The sequence below is a fragment of the Dendropsophus ebraccatus genome, chromosome 10, assembly GCF_027789765.1.
Source record: "Dendropsophus ebraccatus isolate aDenEbr1 chromosome 10, aDenEbr1.pat, whole genome shotgun sequence".
Classification (NCBI taxonomy): Eukaryota; Metazoa; Chordata; class Amphibia; order Anura; family Hylidae; genus Dendropsophus; species Dendropsophus ebraccatus.
This window is the reverse complement of record NC_091463.1, coordinates 17408355-17424283: the sequence shown is the minus strand read 5'-3', so window position 1 is coordinate 17424283 and position 15929 is coordinate 17408355. Positions and strand designations below refer to the sequence as shown.

Genomic DNA, 15929 nt, shown 5'->3' with positions numbered 1-15929 from the left:
TAGTATATATCCCCCTGTGCTCCCCCATAGTATATAGCTCCCCTGTGCTCCCCCATAGTATATAGCTCCCCTGTGCTCCCCCATAGTATATAGCTCCCCTGTGCTCCCCCATAGTATATAGCTCCCCTGTGCTCCCCCATAGTATATATCCCCCTGTGCTCCCCCATAGTATATAGCCCCCCCTGTGCTCTCCATAATATATAGCCCCCCTGTGCTCTCCCCCATAGTATATAGACCCCTGTGCTCCTCAATAGTATATAGCTCCCTGTGCTCCCCAATAGTATATAGCCCCCTGTGCTCCCCAATAGTATATAGCTCCCCAGTGCTCCCCCATAGTATATAGCCCCCTGTGCTCCCCCATAGTATATAGCCCCCTGTGCTCGCCAGTAGTATATAGCCCCCTGTGCTCCCCAGTAGTATATAGCTCCCCTGTGCTCCCCAGTAGTATATAGCTCCCCTGTGCTCCCCAGTAGTATATAGCTCCCCTGTGCTCCCCAGTAGTATATAGCTTCCCTGTGCTCCCCATAGTATATAGACCCCTGTGCTCCCCAGTAGTATATAGTCCCCTGTGCTCCCCCATAGTATATAGCTCCCCTGTGCTCCCCCATAGTATATAGCTCCCCTGTGCTCCCCCATAGTATATAGCTCCCCTGTGCTCCCCCATAGTATATATCCCCCTGTGCTCCCCCATAGTATATAGCTCCCCTGTGCTCCCCCATAGTATATAGCTCCCCTGTGCTCCCCCATAGTATATAGCTCCCCTGTGCTCCCCCATAGTATATAGCTCCCCTGTGCTCCCCCATAGTATATATCCCCCTGTGCTCCCCCATAGTATATAGCTCCCCTGTGCTCCCCCATAGTATATAGCTCCCCTGTGCTCCCCCATAGTATATAGCTCCCCTGTGCTCCCCCATAGTATATAGCTCCCCTGTGCTCCCCCATAGTATATAGCTCCCCTGTGCTCCCCCATAGTATATAGCTCCCTGTGCTCCCCAGTAGTATATAGCCCCCTGTGCTCCCCAGTAGTATATAGCCCCCTGTGCTCCCCCGTAGTATATAGCTCCCCTGTGCTCCCCAGTAGTATATAGCCCTGTGCTCCCCCATAGTATATAGCCCCCTGTGCTCCCCCATAGTATATAGCTCCCCTGTGCTCCCCCATAGTATATAGCTCCCCTGTGCTCCCCATAGTATATAGACCCCTGTGCTCCCCCATAGTATATAGCTCCCCTGTGCTCCCCCATAGTATATAGCCCCCTGTGCTCCCCAGTAGTATATAGCCCCCTGTGCTCCCCCATAGTATATAGCCCCCTGTGCTCCCCCATAGTGTATAGCTCCCCTGTGCTCCCCATAGTATATAGCTCCCTGTGCTCCCCAGTAGTATATAGCTTCCCTGTGCTCCCCAGTAGTATATAGCCCCCTGTGCTCCCCCATAGTATATAGCTTCCCTGTGCTCCCCAGTAGTATATAGCCAACTGTGCTCCCCCATAGTATATAGCTCCCCTGTGCTCCCCAGTAGTATATAGCCCCCTGTGCTCCCCCATAGTATATAGCTCCCCTGTGCTCCCCATAGTATATAGCCCCCTGTGCTCCCCCATAGTATATAGCTCCCCTGTGCTCCCCCATAGTATATAGCTCCCCTGTGCTCCCCCATAGTATATAGCCCCCTGTGCTCCCCAGTAGTATATAGCCCCCTGTGCTCCCCCATAGTATATAGCTCCCCTGTGCTCCCCAGTAGTATATAGCCCCCTGTGCTCCCCCATAGTATATAGCCCCCTGTCCTCCCCCATAGTATATAGCCCCCTGTTCCCCCCCCCCATAGTATATAGCCCCCTGTGCCCCCCCATAGTATATAGCCCCCCTGTGCCCCCCCCCATAGTATATAGCCCCCCCCCCATAGTATATGTGCTCCCCCTCCCATATAACATTGAAAAAAACAAACACTGTTACTCACCTGGGTCCACGCGTTCCTCTTCTCTTCCCTCTTGTGGCCGCACTGCCTGCGGTCACAAGAGGCTGCACTCCCCTCACCCTCACGCTCCAGTGACGTCGGGCGCTAGAGGGAGAGTGCGGCCTCTTGTGACTGCAGGAAGTGCGGCCACAAGAGTGACTGACAGGGAGGGAGCCAATGGCTCTCTCTCTGTCAGTATCGCTGCTGCTGCAGCGCTGAAGCGCCGCAGCAGCAGCGGACGGGGGGGGCCCTGCAGGGGGCGCCATGGAGGGGTAAGTAGATTACCCATCCATGGCGCTCCCCCCTGACAGGCTGGTGGCCGGAGCCCTGTGCGACCGCATTGGTCGCTCATAGCAACGGCCACTGCAGTCACGCTATCAGCACTTCACTGAAATGGAGTCACACTATCAGCACTAGGAATTGCAGTGCTCCTATATACCATGTTTTACGGTAATAGCCAGGACTAGTTAGTTCCAGGCTCCAGAATGTGCCAGGAAGATCATAGGGTGACACCTACATGTGAGACTAACTAAAGAATGCCAACTGTTAACCCCTTCAGGTCCATTCACCCACTGTTAACCCCTCAGATCCACAACTGTTCAATTACCCCACTGTTAACCTCTTCACATCCACTACAATCTAATTCATCCACTGTTAACCCCTTTAGATCCACAACACTTCAATTCATCCACTTTTAACCCCTACACATCCACCACAGTTTAATTCATATACTGTTAACCCCTTCAGCTCCAGGAATATTTTATTTTTTTCTAACTATATGTAATTTTTAACACCTGAAAACCAGGCTCATTTTAATTTATTTCTCTTATTTGTCTTAGACATTGATTTTCAGACATTTTTACTGTACGGATTCGGAGTAATAAGATGGTAAAGTGTCTATTTGGGGCTATATGTCCCACTATTTGAAGTCCAATAAAATCACGAAATCAAATTGTTATCCAATTTCGCTACCATATCCTAGAAGAGCGCTTACTCTCGTACAGGTTCTGTGATTTTCAGACATTTTTACTGTACGGAATCGGAGTAATGTGATGGTAAAGTGTCTATTTGGGGCTATATGTCGCACATTTTGAAGTCCAATAAAATCGCGAAATCAAATTGTTATCCAATTTCGCTACCATATCCTAGAAGAGCGCTTACTCTGTTACAGGTTCTGTGATTTTCAGACATTTTTACTGTACGAATTCAGAGTAATGTGATGGTAAAGTGTCTATTTGGGGCTATATGTCCCACTATTTGAAGTCCAATAAAATCCCGAAATCAAATTGTTATCCAATTTCGCTACCATATCCTAGAAGAGCGCTTACTTTCGTAAAGTTTCTGTGATTTTCAGACATTTTTACTGTAGGGATTCGGAGTAATGTGATGGTAAAGTGTCTATTTGGGGTTATATGTCGCACATTTTGAAGTCCAATAAAATCACAAAATCAAATTGTTATCCAATCTCGATACCATATCCTAGAAGAGCGCTTACTCTCGTACAGGTTCTGTGATTTTCAGACATTTTTACTGTAGGGATTCGGAGTAATGTGATGGTAAAGTGTCTATTTGGGGCTATATGTCGCACATTTTGAAGTCCAATAAAATCACAAAATCAAATTGTTATTCAATCCTGATACCATATCCTAGAAGAGCGCTTACTCTCGTACAGGTTCTGTGATTTTCAGACATTTTTACTGTAGGGATTCGGAGTAATGTGATGGTAAAGTGTCTATTTGGGGCTATATGTCGCACATTTTGAAGTCCAATAAAATCACGAAATCAAATTGTTATCCAATCTCGCTACCATATCCTAGAAGAGCGCTTACTCTCGTACAGTTTCTGTGATTTTCAGACATTTTTACTGTAGGGATTCGGAGTAATAAGATGGTAAAGTGTCTATTTGGGGTTATATATCGCACATTTTGAAGTCCAATAAAATCACAAAATCAAATTGTTATCCAATCTCGCTACCATATCCTAGAAGAGCGCTTACTCTCGTACAGGTTCTGTGATTTTCAGACATTTTTACTGTAGGGATTCGGAGTAATGTGATGGTAAAGTGTCTATTTGGGGCTATATGTCGCACATTTTGAAGTCCAATAAAATCACGAAATCAAATTGTTATCCAATTTCGCTACCATATGCTAGAAGAGCGCTTACTCACGTACAGGTTCTGTGATTTTCAGACATTTTTACTGTACGGATTCGGAGTAATGTGATGGTAAAGTGTCTATTTGGGGCTATATGCCCCACTATTTGAAGTCTAATAAAATCACGAAATCAAATTGTTATCCAATTTCGCTACCATATCCTAGAAGAGCGCTTACTCTCGTACAGTTTCTGTGATTTACAGACATTTTTACTGTACGGATTCGGAGTAATGTGATGGTAAAGTGTTTATTTAGGGTTATATGTCGCACATTTTGAAGTCCAATAAAATCACAAAATCAAATTGTTATCCAATCTCGCTACCATATCCTAGAAGAGTGCTTACTCTCGTACAGGTTCTGTGATTTTCAGACATTTTTACTGTAGGGATTCGGAGTAATGTGATGGTAAAGTGTCTATTTGGGGCTATATGTCCCACACTTTGAAGTCCAATAAAATTACGAAATCAAATTGTTATCCAATCACTTTACCATATCCTAGGAGAGCGCTTACTCTCGTACAGATTCTGTGATTTTCAGACATTTTTACTGTACGGATTTGGAGTAATGTGATGGTAAAGTGTGTATTTGGGGCTATATGTCGCACATTTTGAAGTCCAATAAAATCATGAAATCAAATTGTTATCCAATCTCGCTACCATATCCTAGAAGAGCGCTTACTCTCTTACAGGTTCTGTGATTTTCAGACATTTTTACTGTACGGATTCGGAGTAATGTGATGGTAAAGTGTCTATTTGGGGCTATATGTCGCACATTTTGAAGTCCAATAAAATTACGAAATCAAATTGTTGTCCAATCTTGTTACCATATCCTAGAAGAGCGCTTACTCTCGTACAGGTACTGTGATTTTCAGACATTTTTACTGTAGGGATTTGGAGTAATGTGATGGTAAAATGTCTATTTAGGGCTATATGTCCCACACTTTGAAGTCCAATAAAATCACGAAATCAAATTGTTATCCAATCACTTTACCATATCCTAGAAGAGTGCTTACTCTTGTACAGTTTCTGTGATTTTCAGACATTTTTACTGTAGGGATTTGGAGTAATGTGATGGTAAAGTGTGTATTTGGGGCTATATGTCGCACACTTTGAAGTCCAATAAAATCACGAAATCAAATTGTTATCCAATCACTTTACCATATCCTAGAAGAGCGCTTACTCTTGTACAGTTTCTGTGATTTTCAGACATTTTTACTGTAGGGATTTGGAGTAATGTGATGGTAAAGTGTCTATTTGGGGCTATACACCTGATAATTTGAAGTCCAATAAAATTACGAAATCAAATAGTTCTCCATATTGTTCTTGTTGTTGGACGCAGTTCTCCATATTGTTCTTGTTGTTGGACGCTTTTGGTAGACTACTTCCAATCCCAGAAGGGACCAGCTTCATGGCTGATGGAGGATAACCATTAAGAGACTTTTTTCAGGACTGTTCTTCTATTCTAGTTTAATAAGTCTATGTTCCTTTTAAGTTTAGGTTAGGGACTCGCAAGAGAATGAGGACCCTTGATGTGGCTTGCGAGCTTACGATATTTATTGCCTATTTTTTTCTTCTAGTTTTCAACGGTAAAAGATATCTACTAATACCTCATTGAAGATTGGACATCGAGCCATCAAGGAGCCCCACTAGACTAAAGCTGCTTTCACATGCAGCAGATTTTAGTCAGATTTTCTACAGCAGATTGTCTGTTGCCAAACCAAAGTCAACCTGAAGTTTCAAATCTGCTGTAGAAAATCTGCATCAAATCCGCAGTGTGTGAAAGCACCCTTACTATTCTGCAAGTCTTCCCAAGTGCATTATAGGGCCATGCAGCTGCCACTGACTGACAGCTACTTACCGCCCTAGCGGTCTTGTTTCTGCCACCTAATAAAGAGTGCTGAGGGGCCTGTGTGAGCTGCTGGCGCCTGCTGATGCCCCTCCCCTGTGCCAACTTCTATGCTTTTATAGAAGAAGTCTGGCTAAAACATTTTTGTATTGTTATTGTATTGTCACCCAAAAGTTATACAAATCCCCAATATACACCTATTACGGGAAATGCTTAGGAAGCGCTTTTTTCTCTGCACTTACTACTGCATCAAGACTTCACTTCCTGGATAACATGGTGATGTCACTTCCTGGATAATATGGTGATGTCACTTCCTGGATAACATGGTGATGTCACGACCCGACTCCCAGAGCTGTGGGGGCTGTGGCTGCCGGAGAGGATGATGGCAGGGGGATGCTCAGTGTTCCTCCAGTGCCCTGTATCCCTCAGTGTCCCCCTGCCATCATCCTCTCCGGCAGCCACAGCCCACACAGCTCTGGGAATCGGGTCGTGACATAACCATGTTATCCAGGAAGTGACATCACCATGTTATCCAGGAACTGACATCACCATGTTATCCAGGAAGTGACATCACCATGTTATCCAGGAACTGACATCACCATGTTATCCAGGAAGTGACATCATCATGTTATTCAGGAAGTGAAGTCTTGATGCAGTAGTAAGTGCAGAGAAAAAAGCGCTTCCTAAGCATTTCCCGCAATAGGTGTATATTGGGGATTTGTATAACTTTTGGGTGACAATACAATAACAATACAAAAATGTTTTAGCCAGACTTCTTCTATAAAAGCATAGAAGTTGGCACAGGGGAGGGGCATCAGCAGGCGCCAGCAGCTCACACAGGCCCCTCAGCGCTCTTTATTAGGTAGCAGAAACAAGACCGCTAGGGCGGTAAATAGCTGTCAGTCAGTGGCAGCTGCATGGCCCTATAATGCACTTGGGAAGACTTGCAGAATAGTAAGGGTGCTTTCACACACTGCGGATTTGATGCAGATTTTCTACAGAAGATTTGAAACTTCAGGTTGACTTTGGTTTGGCAACAGACAATCTGCTGTAGAAAATCTGCCTAAAATCTGCAGCATGTGAAAGCAGCTTTAGTCTAGTGGGGCTCCTTGATGGCTCGATGTCCAATCTTCAATGAGGTATTAGTAGATATCTTTTACCGTTGAAAACTAGAAGAAAAAAATAGGCAATAAATATCGTAAGCTCGCAAGCCACATCAAGGGTCCTCATTCTCTTGCGAGTCCCTAACCTAAACTTAAAAGGAACATAGACTTATTAAACTAGAATAGAAGAACAGTCCTGAAAAAAGTCTCTTAATGGTTATCTTCCATCAGCCATGAAGCTGGTCCCTCCTGGGATTGGAAGTAGTCTACCAAAAGCGTCCAACAACAAGAACAATATGGAGAACTAATTGATTTCGTAATTTTATTGGACTTCAAATTATCAGGTGTATAGCCCCAAATAGACACTTTACCATCACATTACTCCAAATCCCTACAGTAAATAGGTCTGAAAATCACAGAACCTGTACGTGAGTAAGCGCTCTTCTAGGATATGGTAGTGTGATTGGATAACAACTTGATTTCGTGATTTTATTGGACTTCAAAAAGTGGGACATATAGCCCCAAATACACACTTTACCATCACATTACTCCGAATCCGTACAGTAAAAATGTCAGAAAATCACAGAATCTGTACAAGAGTAAGCGCTCTTCTAGGACATGGTAGTGTGATTGGATAACAACTTGATTTCGTGATTTTATTGGACTTCAAATAGTGAGACATATAGCCCCAAATACACAATTTCCCATCACATTACTCCGAATCCGTACAGTAAAAATGTCTAAAAATCACAGTACCTATACGAGAGTAAGCGCTCTTCTAGGATATGGTAGTGTGATTGAATAACAATTTGATTTCGTGATTTTATTAGACTTCAAATAGTGGGACATATAGCCCCAAATACACACTTTACCATCACATTACTCCGAATCCCTACAGTAAAAATGTCTAAAAATCACAGTACCTGTACGAGAGTAAGCGCTCTTCTAGCATATGGTAGTGTGATTGGATAACAATTTGATTTCGTGATTTTATTGGACTTCAAATAGTGGGACATATAGCCCCAAATAGTCACTTTACCATCACATTACTCCGAATCCGTACAGTAAAAATGTCAGAAAATCACAGAATCTGTACAAGAGTAAGCGCTCTTCTAGGACATGGTAGTGTGATTGGATAACAACTTGATTTCGTGATTTTATTGGACTTCAAATAGTGAGACATATAGCCCCAAATACACAATTTCCCATCACATTACTCCGAATCCGTACAGTAAAAATGTCTAAAAATCACAGAACCTGTATGAGAGTAAGCGCTCTTCTAGAATATGGTAGTGTGATTGAATAACAATTTGATTTCGTGATTTTATTAGACTTCAAATAGTGGGACATACAGCCCCAAATAGACAGTTTACCATCACATTACTCCGAATCCGTAAAGTAAAAATGTCTGAAAATCACAGAATCTGTATGAGAGTAAGCGCTCTTCTAGGATATGGCAAAGTGATTGGATAACAATTTTTATTTCGTGATTTTATTGGACTTCAAATAGTGGGACATATAGCCCCAAATAGACACTTTACCATCACATTACTCCGAATCCCTACAGTAAAAATGTCTGAAAATCACAGAACCTGTACGAGAGTAAGCGCTCTTCTAGGACATGGTAGTGAGATTGGATAACAATTTGATTTCGTGATTTTATTGGACTTCAAAATGTGCGACATATAACCCCAAATAGACACTTTATCATCACATTACTCCAAATCCGTACAGTAAAAATGTCTGAAAATCACAGTACCTATACGAGAGTAAGCGCTCTTCTAGGATATGGTAGTGAGATTGGATAACAATTTGATTTCGTGATTTTATTGGACTTCAAATAGTGGGACATATAGCCCCAAATAGACACTTTACCATCACATTACTCCGAATCCCTACAGTAAAAATGTCTAAAAATCACAGAAACTGTACGAGAGTAAGCGCTCTTCTAGGACATGGTAGTGTGATTGGATAACAATTTGATTTTGTGATTTTATTGGACCTCAAATAGTGGGACATATAGCCCCAAATAGACACTTTACCATCACATTACTCCGAATCCGTACAGTAAGTATTTCAGAAAATCACAAAAACTGTACGAAAGTAAGCGCTCTTCTAGGATATGGTAGCGAAATTGGATAACAATTTGATTTCGTGATTTTATTGGACTTCAAATAGTGGGGCATATAGCCCCAAATAGACACTTTACCATCACATTACTCCGAATCCGTACAGTAAAAATGTCAGAAAATCACAGAATCTGTACAAGAGTAAGCGCTCTTCTAGGACATGGTAGTGTGATTGGATAACAACTTGATTTCGTGATTTTATTGGACTTCAAATAGTGAGACATATAGCCCCAAATACACAATTTCCCATCACATTACTCCGAATCCGTACAGTAAAAATGTCTAAAAATCACAGAACCTGTATGAGAGTAAGCGCTCTTCTAGGATATGGTAGTGTGATTGAATAACAATTTGATTTCGTGATTTTATTAGACTTCAAATAGTGGGACATATAGCCCCAAATAGACAGTTTACCATCACATTACTCCGAATCCGTACAGTAAAAATGTCTGAAAATCACACAACCTGTACGAGAGTAAGCGCTCTTCTAGGACATGGTAGCGAGATTGGATAACAATTTGATTTCGTGATTTTATTGGACTTCAAAATGTGCAACATATAACCCCAAATAGACACTTTATCATCACATTACTCTGAATCCCTACAGTAAAAATGTCTGAAAATCACAGTACCTGTACGAGAGTTAGCGCTCTTCTAGGATATGGTAGCGAGATTGGATAACAATTTGATTTCGTGATTTTATTGGACTTCAAATAGTGCGACATATAGCCCCAAATAGGCATTTTACCATCACATTACTCCGAATCCGTACAGTAAAAATGGTTCCTCTATGTCTAAGACAAATAAGAGAAATAAATTAAAACGAGCCTGGTTTTCAGGTGTTAAAAATTACATATAGTTAGAAAAAAATAAAATATTCCTGGAGCTGAAGGGGTTAACAGTATATGAATTAAACTGTGGTGGATGTGTAGGGGTTAAAAGTGGATGAATTGAAGTGTTGTGGATCTAAAGGGGTTAACAGTGGATGAATTAGATTGTAGTGGATCTGAAGGGGTTAACAGTGGGTGAATGGACCTGAAGGGGTTAAGAGTTGACATTCTTTAGTTAGTCTCACATGTAGGTGTCACCCTATGATCTTCCTGGCACATTCTGGAGCCTGGAACTAACTAGTCCTGGCTATTACCGTAAAACATGGTATATAGGAGCACTGCAATTCCTAGTGCTGATAGTGTGACTCCATTTCAGTGAAGTGCTGATAGCGTGACTGCAGTCAACGGCCGGCCTGCTCGGGGGGCCCCTTTAACCAGTGGGCCCGGTGCACGTGCACCATGTGCCCTCTGGTTAAAGCGGCCCTGTCTGGACCCCATCCCCCTATGCCAAAATGTTTTACAGACTTCTTTTCATTTAAAAAAATAAGTCTTCCAGTACTTGTGTATTATTTCCAGTCTGACACAGTGCTCTCTGCTGCCACCTCTGTCCATGTCAGGAACTGTCCAGAGTAGTTGCAAATCCCCATAGACAACTTCTCCTGCTCTGGAAAGTTCCTGACATGGACAGAGGTGGCAGCAGAGAGCACTGTGTAAGACTGGAGATAATACACCCCTTCCTGCAGGACATACAGCAGCTGATAAGTACTTTTAGTAATTTCAAAATCTTTAGTTATCCCCTTTGGGATCTGTAGTTATCCCCTGATATCTCCTGTGGATAGGACATAACCTGTAATCTTGCAGTAACCCCTTTAAAGAGTGGTCTCTGACAGTTTCCCTTTAAAGCGTCATCCACATTTGACAATCCATTAGTAGCGTCCCTTGAAATTAAACTGGTGCCAAGTTATCCAGCTACACGAAATGTGATTGTATGGGAAACTGGCAGTCAGTGTTCAGCCCCCCCTCCCCCAGTTGGGGGCAGTCTATACTACAGCTGATCAATGGGGGTCCCAAATGATGGATTCTCTTTCCTGATAACACAATGAGAATTCCCTTTATATTTGCATTGTAAAAAGTAAAAAAAAAAATTCAAAAAATTGTCATCAAAATGCTGATGTAACGTCAGACTATTCCTCCTGGTAAAGGTTACAGAGAGAGGGAGGGAAGGCGGTTGCGTTCTTTGTCTCAGGAAGGGAAGCAGTAGATGTAGACACGTCCCACGTTGGCTTTATTTCCTGTAAAAACAGAGAAACCGACAGACGAGGTTATTAGAAATGTACTCGAGACACAGGAGTACCTGTCACAATGGTGGGGGAGGGGAGTTTCCATGGAAAGTCACTTTTTTACATCTCTCTGTAGTAGAAGACACAGCTGTCTGGGGTACAGTTCACAATGTGGCGGTGGATGGGTGAGTTTATGCCATGCTGTAGTATATATAGGGGCGACTTATCATGTGTGCAACCTGTGGAGCTGCACAGGGGCCCAAAAGTTAGGCGGCAGCTTCCGACTGTCTATTAGATTGTATATGGGGGACTGGGTTAGTATCATGGCTTACAATTACTAGTGACCATAAGAGTCTGCAGTTATATGGTGTATATATGGTTAGAGTATACCATCCCTGTCATATATATTCTTTTCTGTAGTGAATATCAAAGAATAAGTGAGCAAATGGGGCATATAAGACGAAGCGTCTATATTAAAATAATCGCAATACCAGTAACAGCCTGAGGGCGTTAGTGGCGCTGTTTCTAAAAAGACCAGTCCTGGGTCAGAGATAATAGACAAGACATTTATATGAGCAGGTTGTCCCTATTTTGACATGCTGGCAGCCACTTATCACCATCTACCCAGATATATAACATTCCATACAACATGTATATTCAGGGAACGCAATGATGCCAGGTAATGTCTTTGATCACCTGATGGTGGTTGTGTCGTCTCCAGTACTCTTCAGCTTGTAACACACCAGTAAGATGGGATTCCATTAGCATATTATGATAATAACTGTGCATTAACCCTTCATTTGCAGTTAATAAAGGGCCCCGATGCCTAGCTCCCAAGACAAGACTGTGCAGACATCATCTCCAGAGAGTGACATTCAGCCTGATGGAAAAGGAAAGGGTCAGATCGGTCAATGGAATCGCAGGAATGCTGCAGCCGCTGGCCCACACTTACATCATGTAAGGTTTGCCAGTATTAAAGGGGACCTGTCACATTGATAAGGTGGTCCAGTCTGCAGGCGTCATGTTATAGAGCAGGAGGAGCTGAGCAGATTAATATATAGTTTAGTAGGAAAACTTCCAGGATAACTTGAGAGAGCTGTCAATCACTGAGTGGGGCCGCCCACTTGACTACTTAGCCCAGAGATGAAATGAATAAATGATAAGTCACATAGAATATTGTTCCATAAAACTATATATCAATCTGCTCAGCTCCACCTGTTCTATATAATGCTGCCTGCAGATCGGACAGCATTTTCAATGTGACAGGTTTCCTTTAAGACTTTGTGACAAAATACTGATAATTTTGAGTATTAATATAAATGTGTTATGTTAGCAGCAACATCAGAGTCCTTACATCATGGTGAGTCCTCCGACAGCCATCAGCTCTTCATCGTACCTGCGGGCTCTCTTACATGAAAACAAGCAAGCCCTGGTGATCCATCCAGTAAGTGCCAATTCACTCTCTAACACACAAAGTAAAAAGATAAAAAACAATAGTCAGTGTATGATATGAGGACAGGCCCTCATGAGAAGTTGAGAAGATGGCCCAGCATTTGAAGGTTCTCTATATATCAGCGAGCCAAAGCAAAAAAAAATTAGTTTTCTATAGTGACCACTGAAATGAATGGGCACATATGTATTACAATAATAAAATGTGTTCACAATGGCTTATTAGGGGGTCCCAAACAACTGTTTCCATTGGCCCCTAGAGATCAGGTGATGATGGTGATAATGGAAGACAAGGGTGGAGAATCAATATCAATCATAACCCTTACATGTTTTGATGGAACTGGGCCCTAGTCTATGTTTTGATGTAGAGCCTAATGGTTATACCTCCAGTCTAGGGACCAAAGGATTAACTTTGGATTAAGACAATAGGCCTCTCAGTACTGACACAGCTATCTACAGATGGGTTACCTATCCTTCTGGAGAGATGTCGGGTTTGACCCAGTATCCTACATCCCCAGTTATGTTCTAAGACTCCTGGTTGAAGCGAAACCCACCTCTAAACGGTGGCATCGAAGTAGCTGCTTTGTATATCCTTCTTACCTCTAGAATCCAAAGACCTAAGGATCGTCCTGGCAGCCCCTCCCGCAGCGCCCTGCGGCCCCTCCCCACTACTGTCTGTTAGTGTAATTGCATAGACATCGATCAGGGAACAAGGTGGAAGCGAGCACTGAGCTGACATGTTACTGCTCGCTTCCTCCTCAACATCGTGGATGCTGGTTCAGTTAAGGGCTTGTACCAGGATGAAGTTCCCATTTGGATTGGGCACCTCTCTTTTGTGTAATTCATCGAAGACATCCAACATAAACCCCCAAATGAACAAAGCCCCACTTGCAGTGTGCGCGAGCCGGGGTTGGATATCGGGGTAACTTCTGACGAAGTTGTGGCAGCTAGATGGGTGTAGGGTCACTCACTTAACCAGAATAACATCCGTTTGCTTAGAATTTTAGTGCAGTACTCAAAAATAGGTTTCTGCTTCAAGCACGACTGGTGTACAGAGGAGAACGAAGAAGTGTTAATCTGTGAATCAAAAGAGAGTGGAGTAGTGAAGCGTCTTGAGGGCCCTACCCAATGTAGTACTGTGCTCTACCAGGTTATTATAGCTGAGAGTAAAAGATAATAAGAGAAGATACCCTTACTCATGTTTACTAAACCACCTAATACCTGTCCTGTGAGGGTAGTACGAGGTCCCAGGTCCCTGCGCTGGGTTGAGCAGACCTTCAGAAACTTTACAGGATAGCCATGCATTACGCAGTGGAATACGTAGGCTAACTGCAGCTTTGTTCCAATGGGGTCAGTGCCTAACTGGATCCAGGTCACTGCCCTGTACTGTGTGGCTAGTATCCCTGGCATGGGCAAGGTGATCCTCAGAGGACGTCTTTTTCCACCTGAGGGGATCTAGCACTGCATGCTAGTGGTTACTTGCTTGGAGCAGAAGAATACATTTTAAGTCTCTTTCTCCACTGACCAGGGACTAAGACAGACTAAGACTTCCTTCCACAGGCACTAACCTCCCTTTTCTAGGGGCGTACTAAGCGTCCCTGTAATTGCTGGAGTCTGTGTGTGTGAGAGAAAAGATAGGATAGAAAATGAAGGGAAAAACAATCTGCACCTGTACTGAGCAGGAGGACAACATGTGACAAAAGCAGTTAACCCACTAATTTCATTCAGCTCTGCATATAATAAATCACAGAGAAACACAGTAGTGACACCTGGTGGGGAAAACACAGAATACAGTTAGACCATATCCCACTATCTGAACCTGAGAGAAAACTTTACACAAGTGCATAAGAAACCTAGTGCAGCACCTTGTGCTGGGGCACTACACACTTGTCCTCCATGTCACCTCTTACCACCATGAGACCATACCCATTACATCAGATGTTCCTGCATAGTATCTGCATGATACCATAACAATATATTTATTTTAATCAGCACTTCTGTACTTTATAGTCAAAAATAAAAGTTCCTATAGGGTAATCCAGGTTCATGGGTGGAGCGCACCTTTAAAGATTAACAGCAATTAAAACATAAAAAAATAAAATAATAAATCCTGTCCCCAACTTAAAAGGAGCTAGATGAGTGGGTGGCATGCTCCTCTGATCAGTCCTGCAACAATTATGGGATTGTGTCATGATTTGCTTGTCTTATTCCTGGAAAGAGACGATGACGACTGTGTCTATTACTTCAAAGTCTTGGCTGTAACATTGTCGCTAATTGTCATATGAATCATGAGCCAGGAAGACCAACAAACACAAGGTTCCTGATAATGGCCGTTCACTGGCTGCAAACAGAATCTGTATATACCCATAAACATGCAGAGAGTGTGCGCCAATGGAATAAACATGTTCTAGACCTGGAACAATGTAGAAGAGACGAGAGCGCCAGGACGCAGGCAACGTAACATACCACACCGAGAATATGTATTAACTTGTGCTACATCCAGCAAAACTATACACACTTAAAGGGGATGTCTATTTTAGTAAAACGATCTTATATACTGTTAAAGTGAAACTATTTGCAGGTTAGACGAATCTAACTTGCTGATATGTCCCTATTTTCTTACCTTCATCCTCTGCACCATTTACAAGCAGTTTGTAGTTTAATCCCTGGGCTAGTAAGGCAGTTTGGTGCACTGGGGCCTGGACTACCGCCTCCAGTGCACCAATCTACACACCTCTTCTAATGAATATCAGCGGTACAGGTAGTCCCGCCCCCAGTGCACCGAACCGCCTTACCAGCCTCGAGATTAAACTTCAAAATGCATGTAACTAAGAAACCACAGGGCCCCATGGGCAATAGGGAAATGTCATCAGGTAAGATTAGTCTAAGATTAGAGCAATTTGGAAATAATAGCTTGTGTGCGGCCAGGGGGCATTAGATTCTCTATTTAGGATCCCCATCACTTGGTTAAATTGGAGGACAATTTCAAAGAGCGTCTCTCGCACTGGAGGAGCTCTCCTGTCCAACGATACACAGAAATCCCATTCATTTAAATGAATGCTGTGTAACACCTAATTTCCCCTGTGGGGGAGCTGCAAAGAAATTAAATAACAAAACACCAGATTTACCATGCCAGCAGGGGAACACTGTGTGATCAGTTTAGCGCCAAGAGACCCTTCTAATAAGTATCCA

The 15929-nt window shown here is 42.9% G+C and overlaps 1 protein-coding gene across 13 annotated transcripts in view; it reads left to right on the top strand.

Moving 5' to 3' along the window:
- The window catches only part of FOXP3 (forkhead box P3), a 90550-nt gene that overhangs the window by 63707 nt on the left and 10914 nt on the right, over positions 1–15929 (top strand). For 9 of the 13 annotated variants that reach the window (XM_069985963.1, XM_069985961.1, XM_069985960.1 and 6 more), the window contains 2 exons: positions 12095–12245; positions 12622–12732. In XM_069985963.1, coding sequence (XP_069842064.1) covers positions 12111–12245; positions 12622–12732 — 246 coding nt within the window. In that variant the 5' untranslated portion in view covers positions 12095–12110. Of the gene's footprint in view, positions 1–11234; positions 11474–12094; positions 12246–12621; positions 12733–15929 lie in introns of those variants that run through there. The other 4 variants (XM_069985964.1, XM_069985971.1, XM_069985970.1 and 1 more) reach the window with 4 other exon arrangements.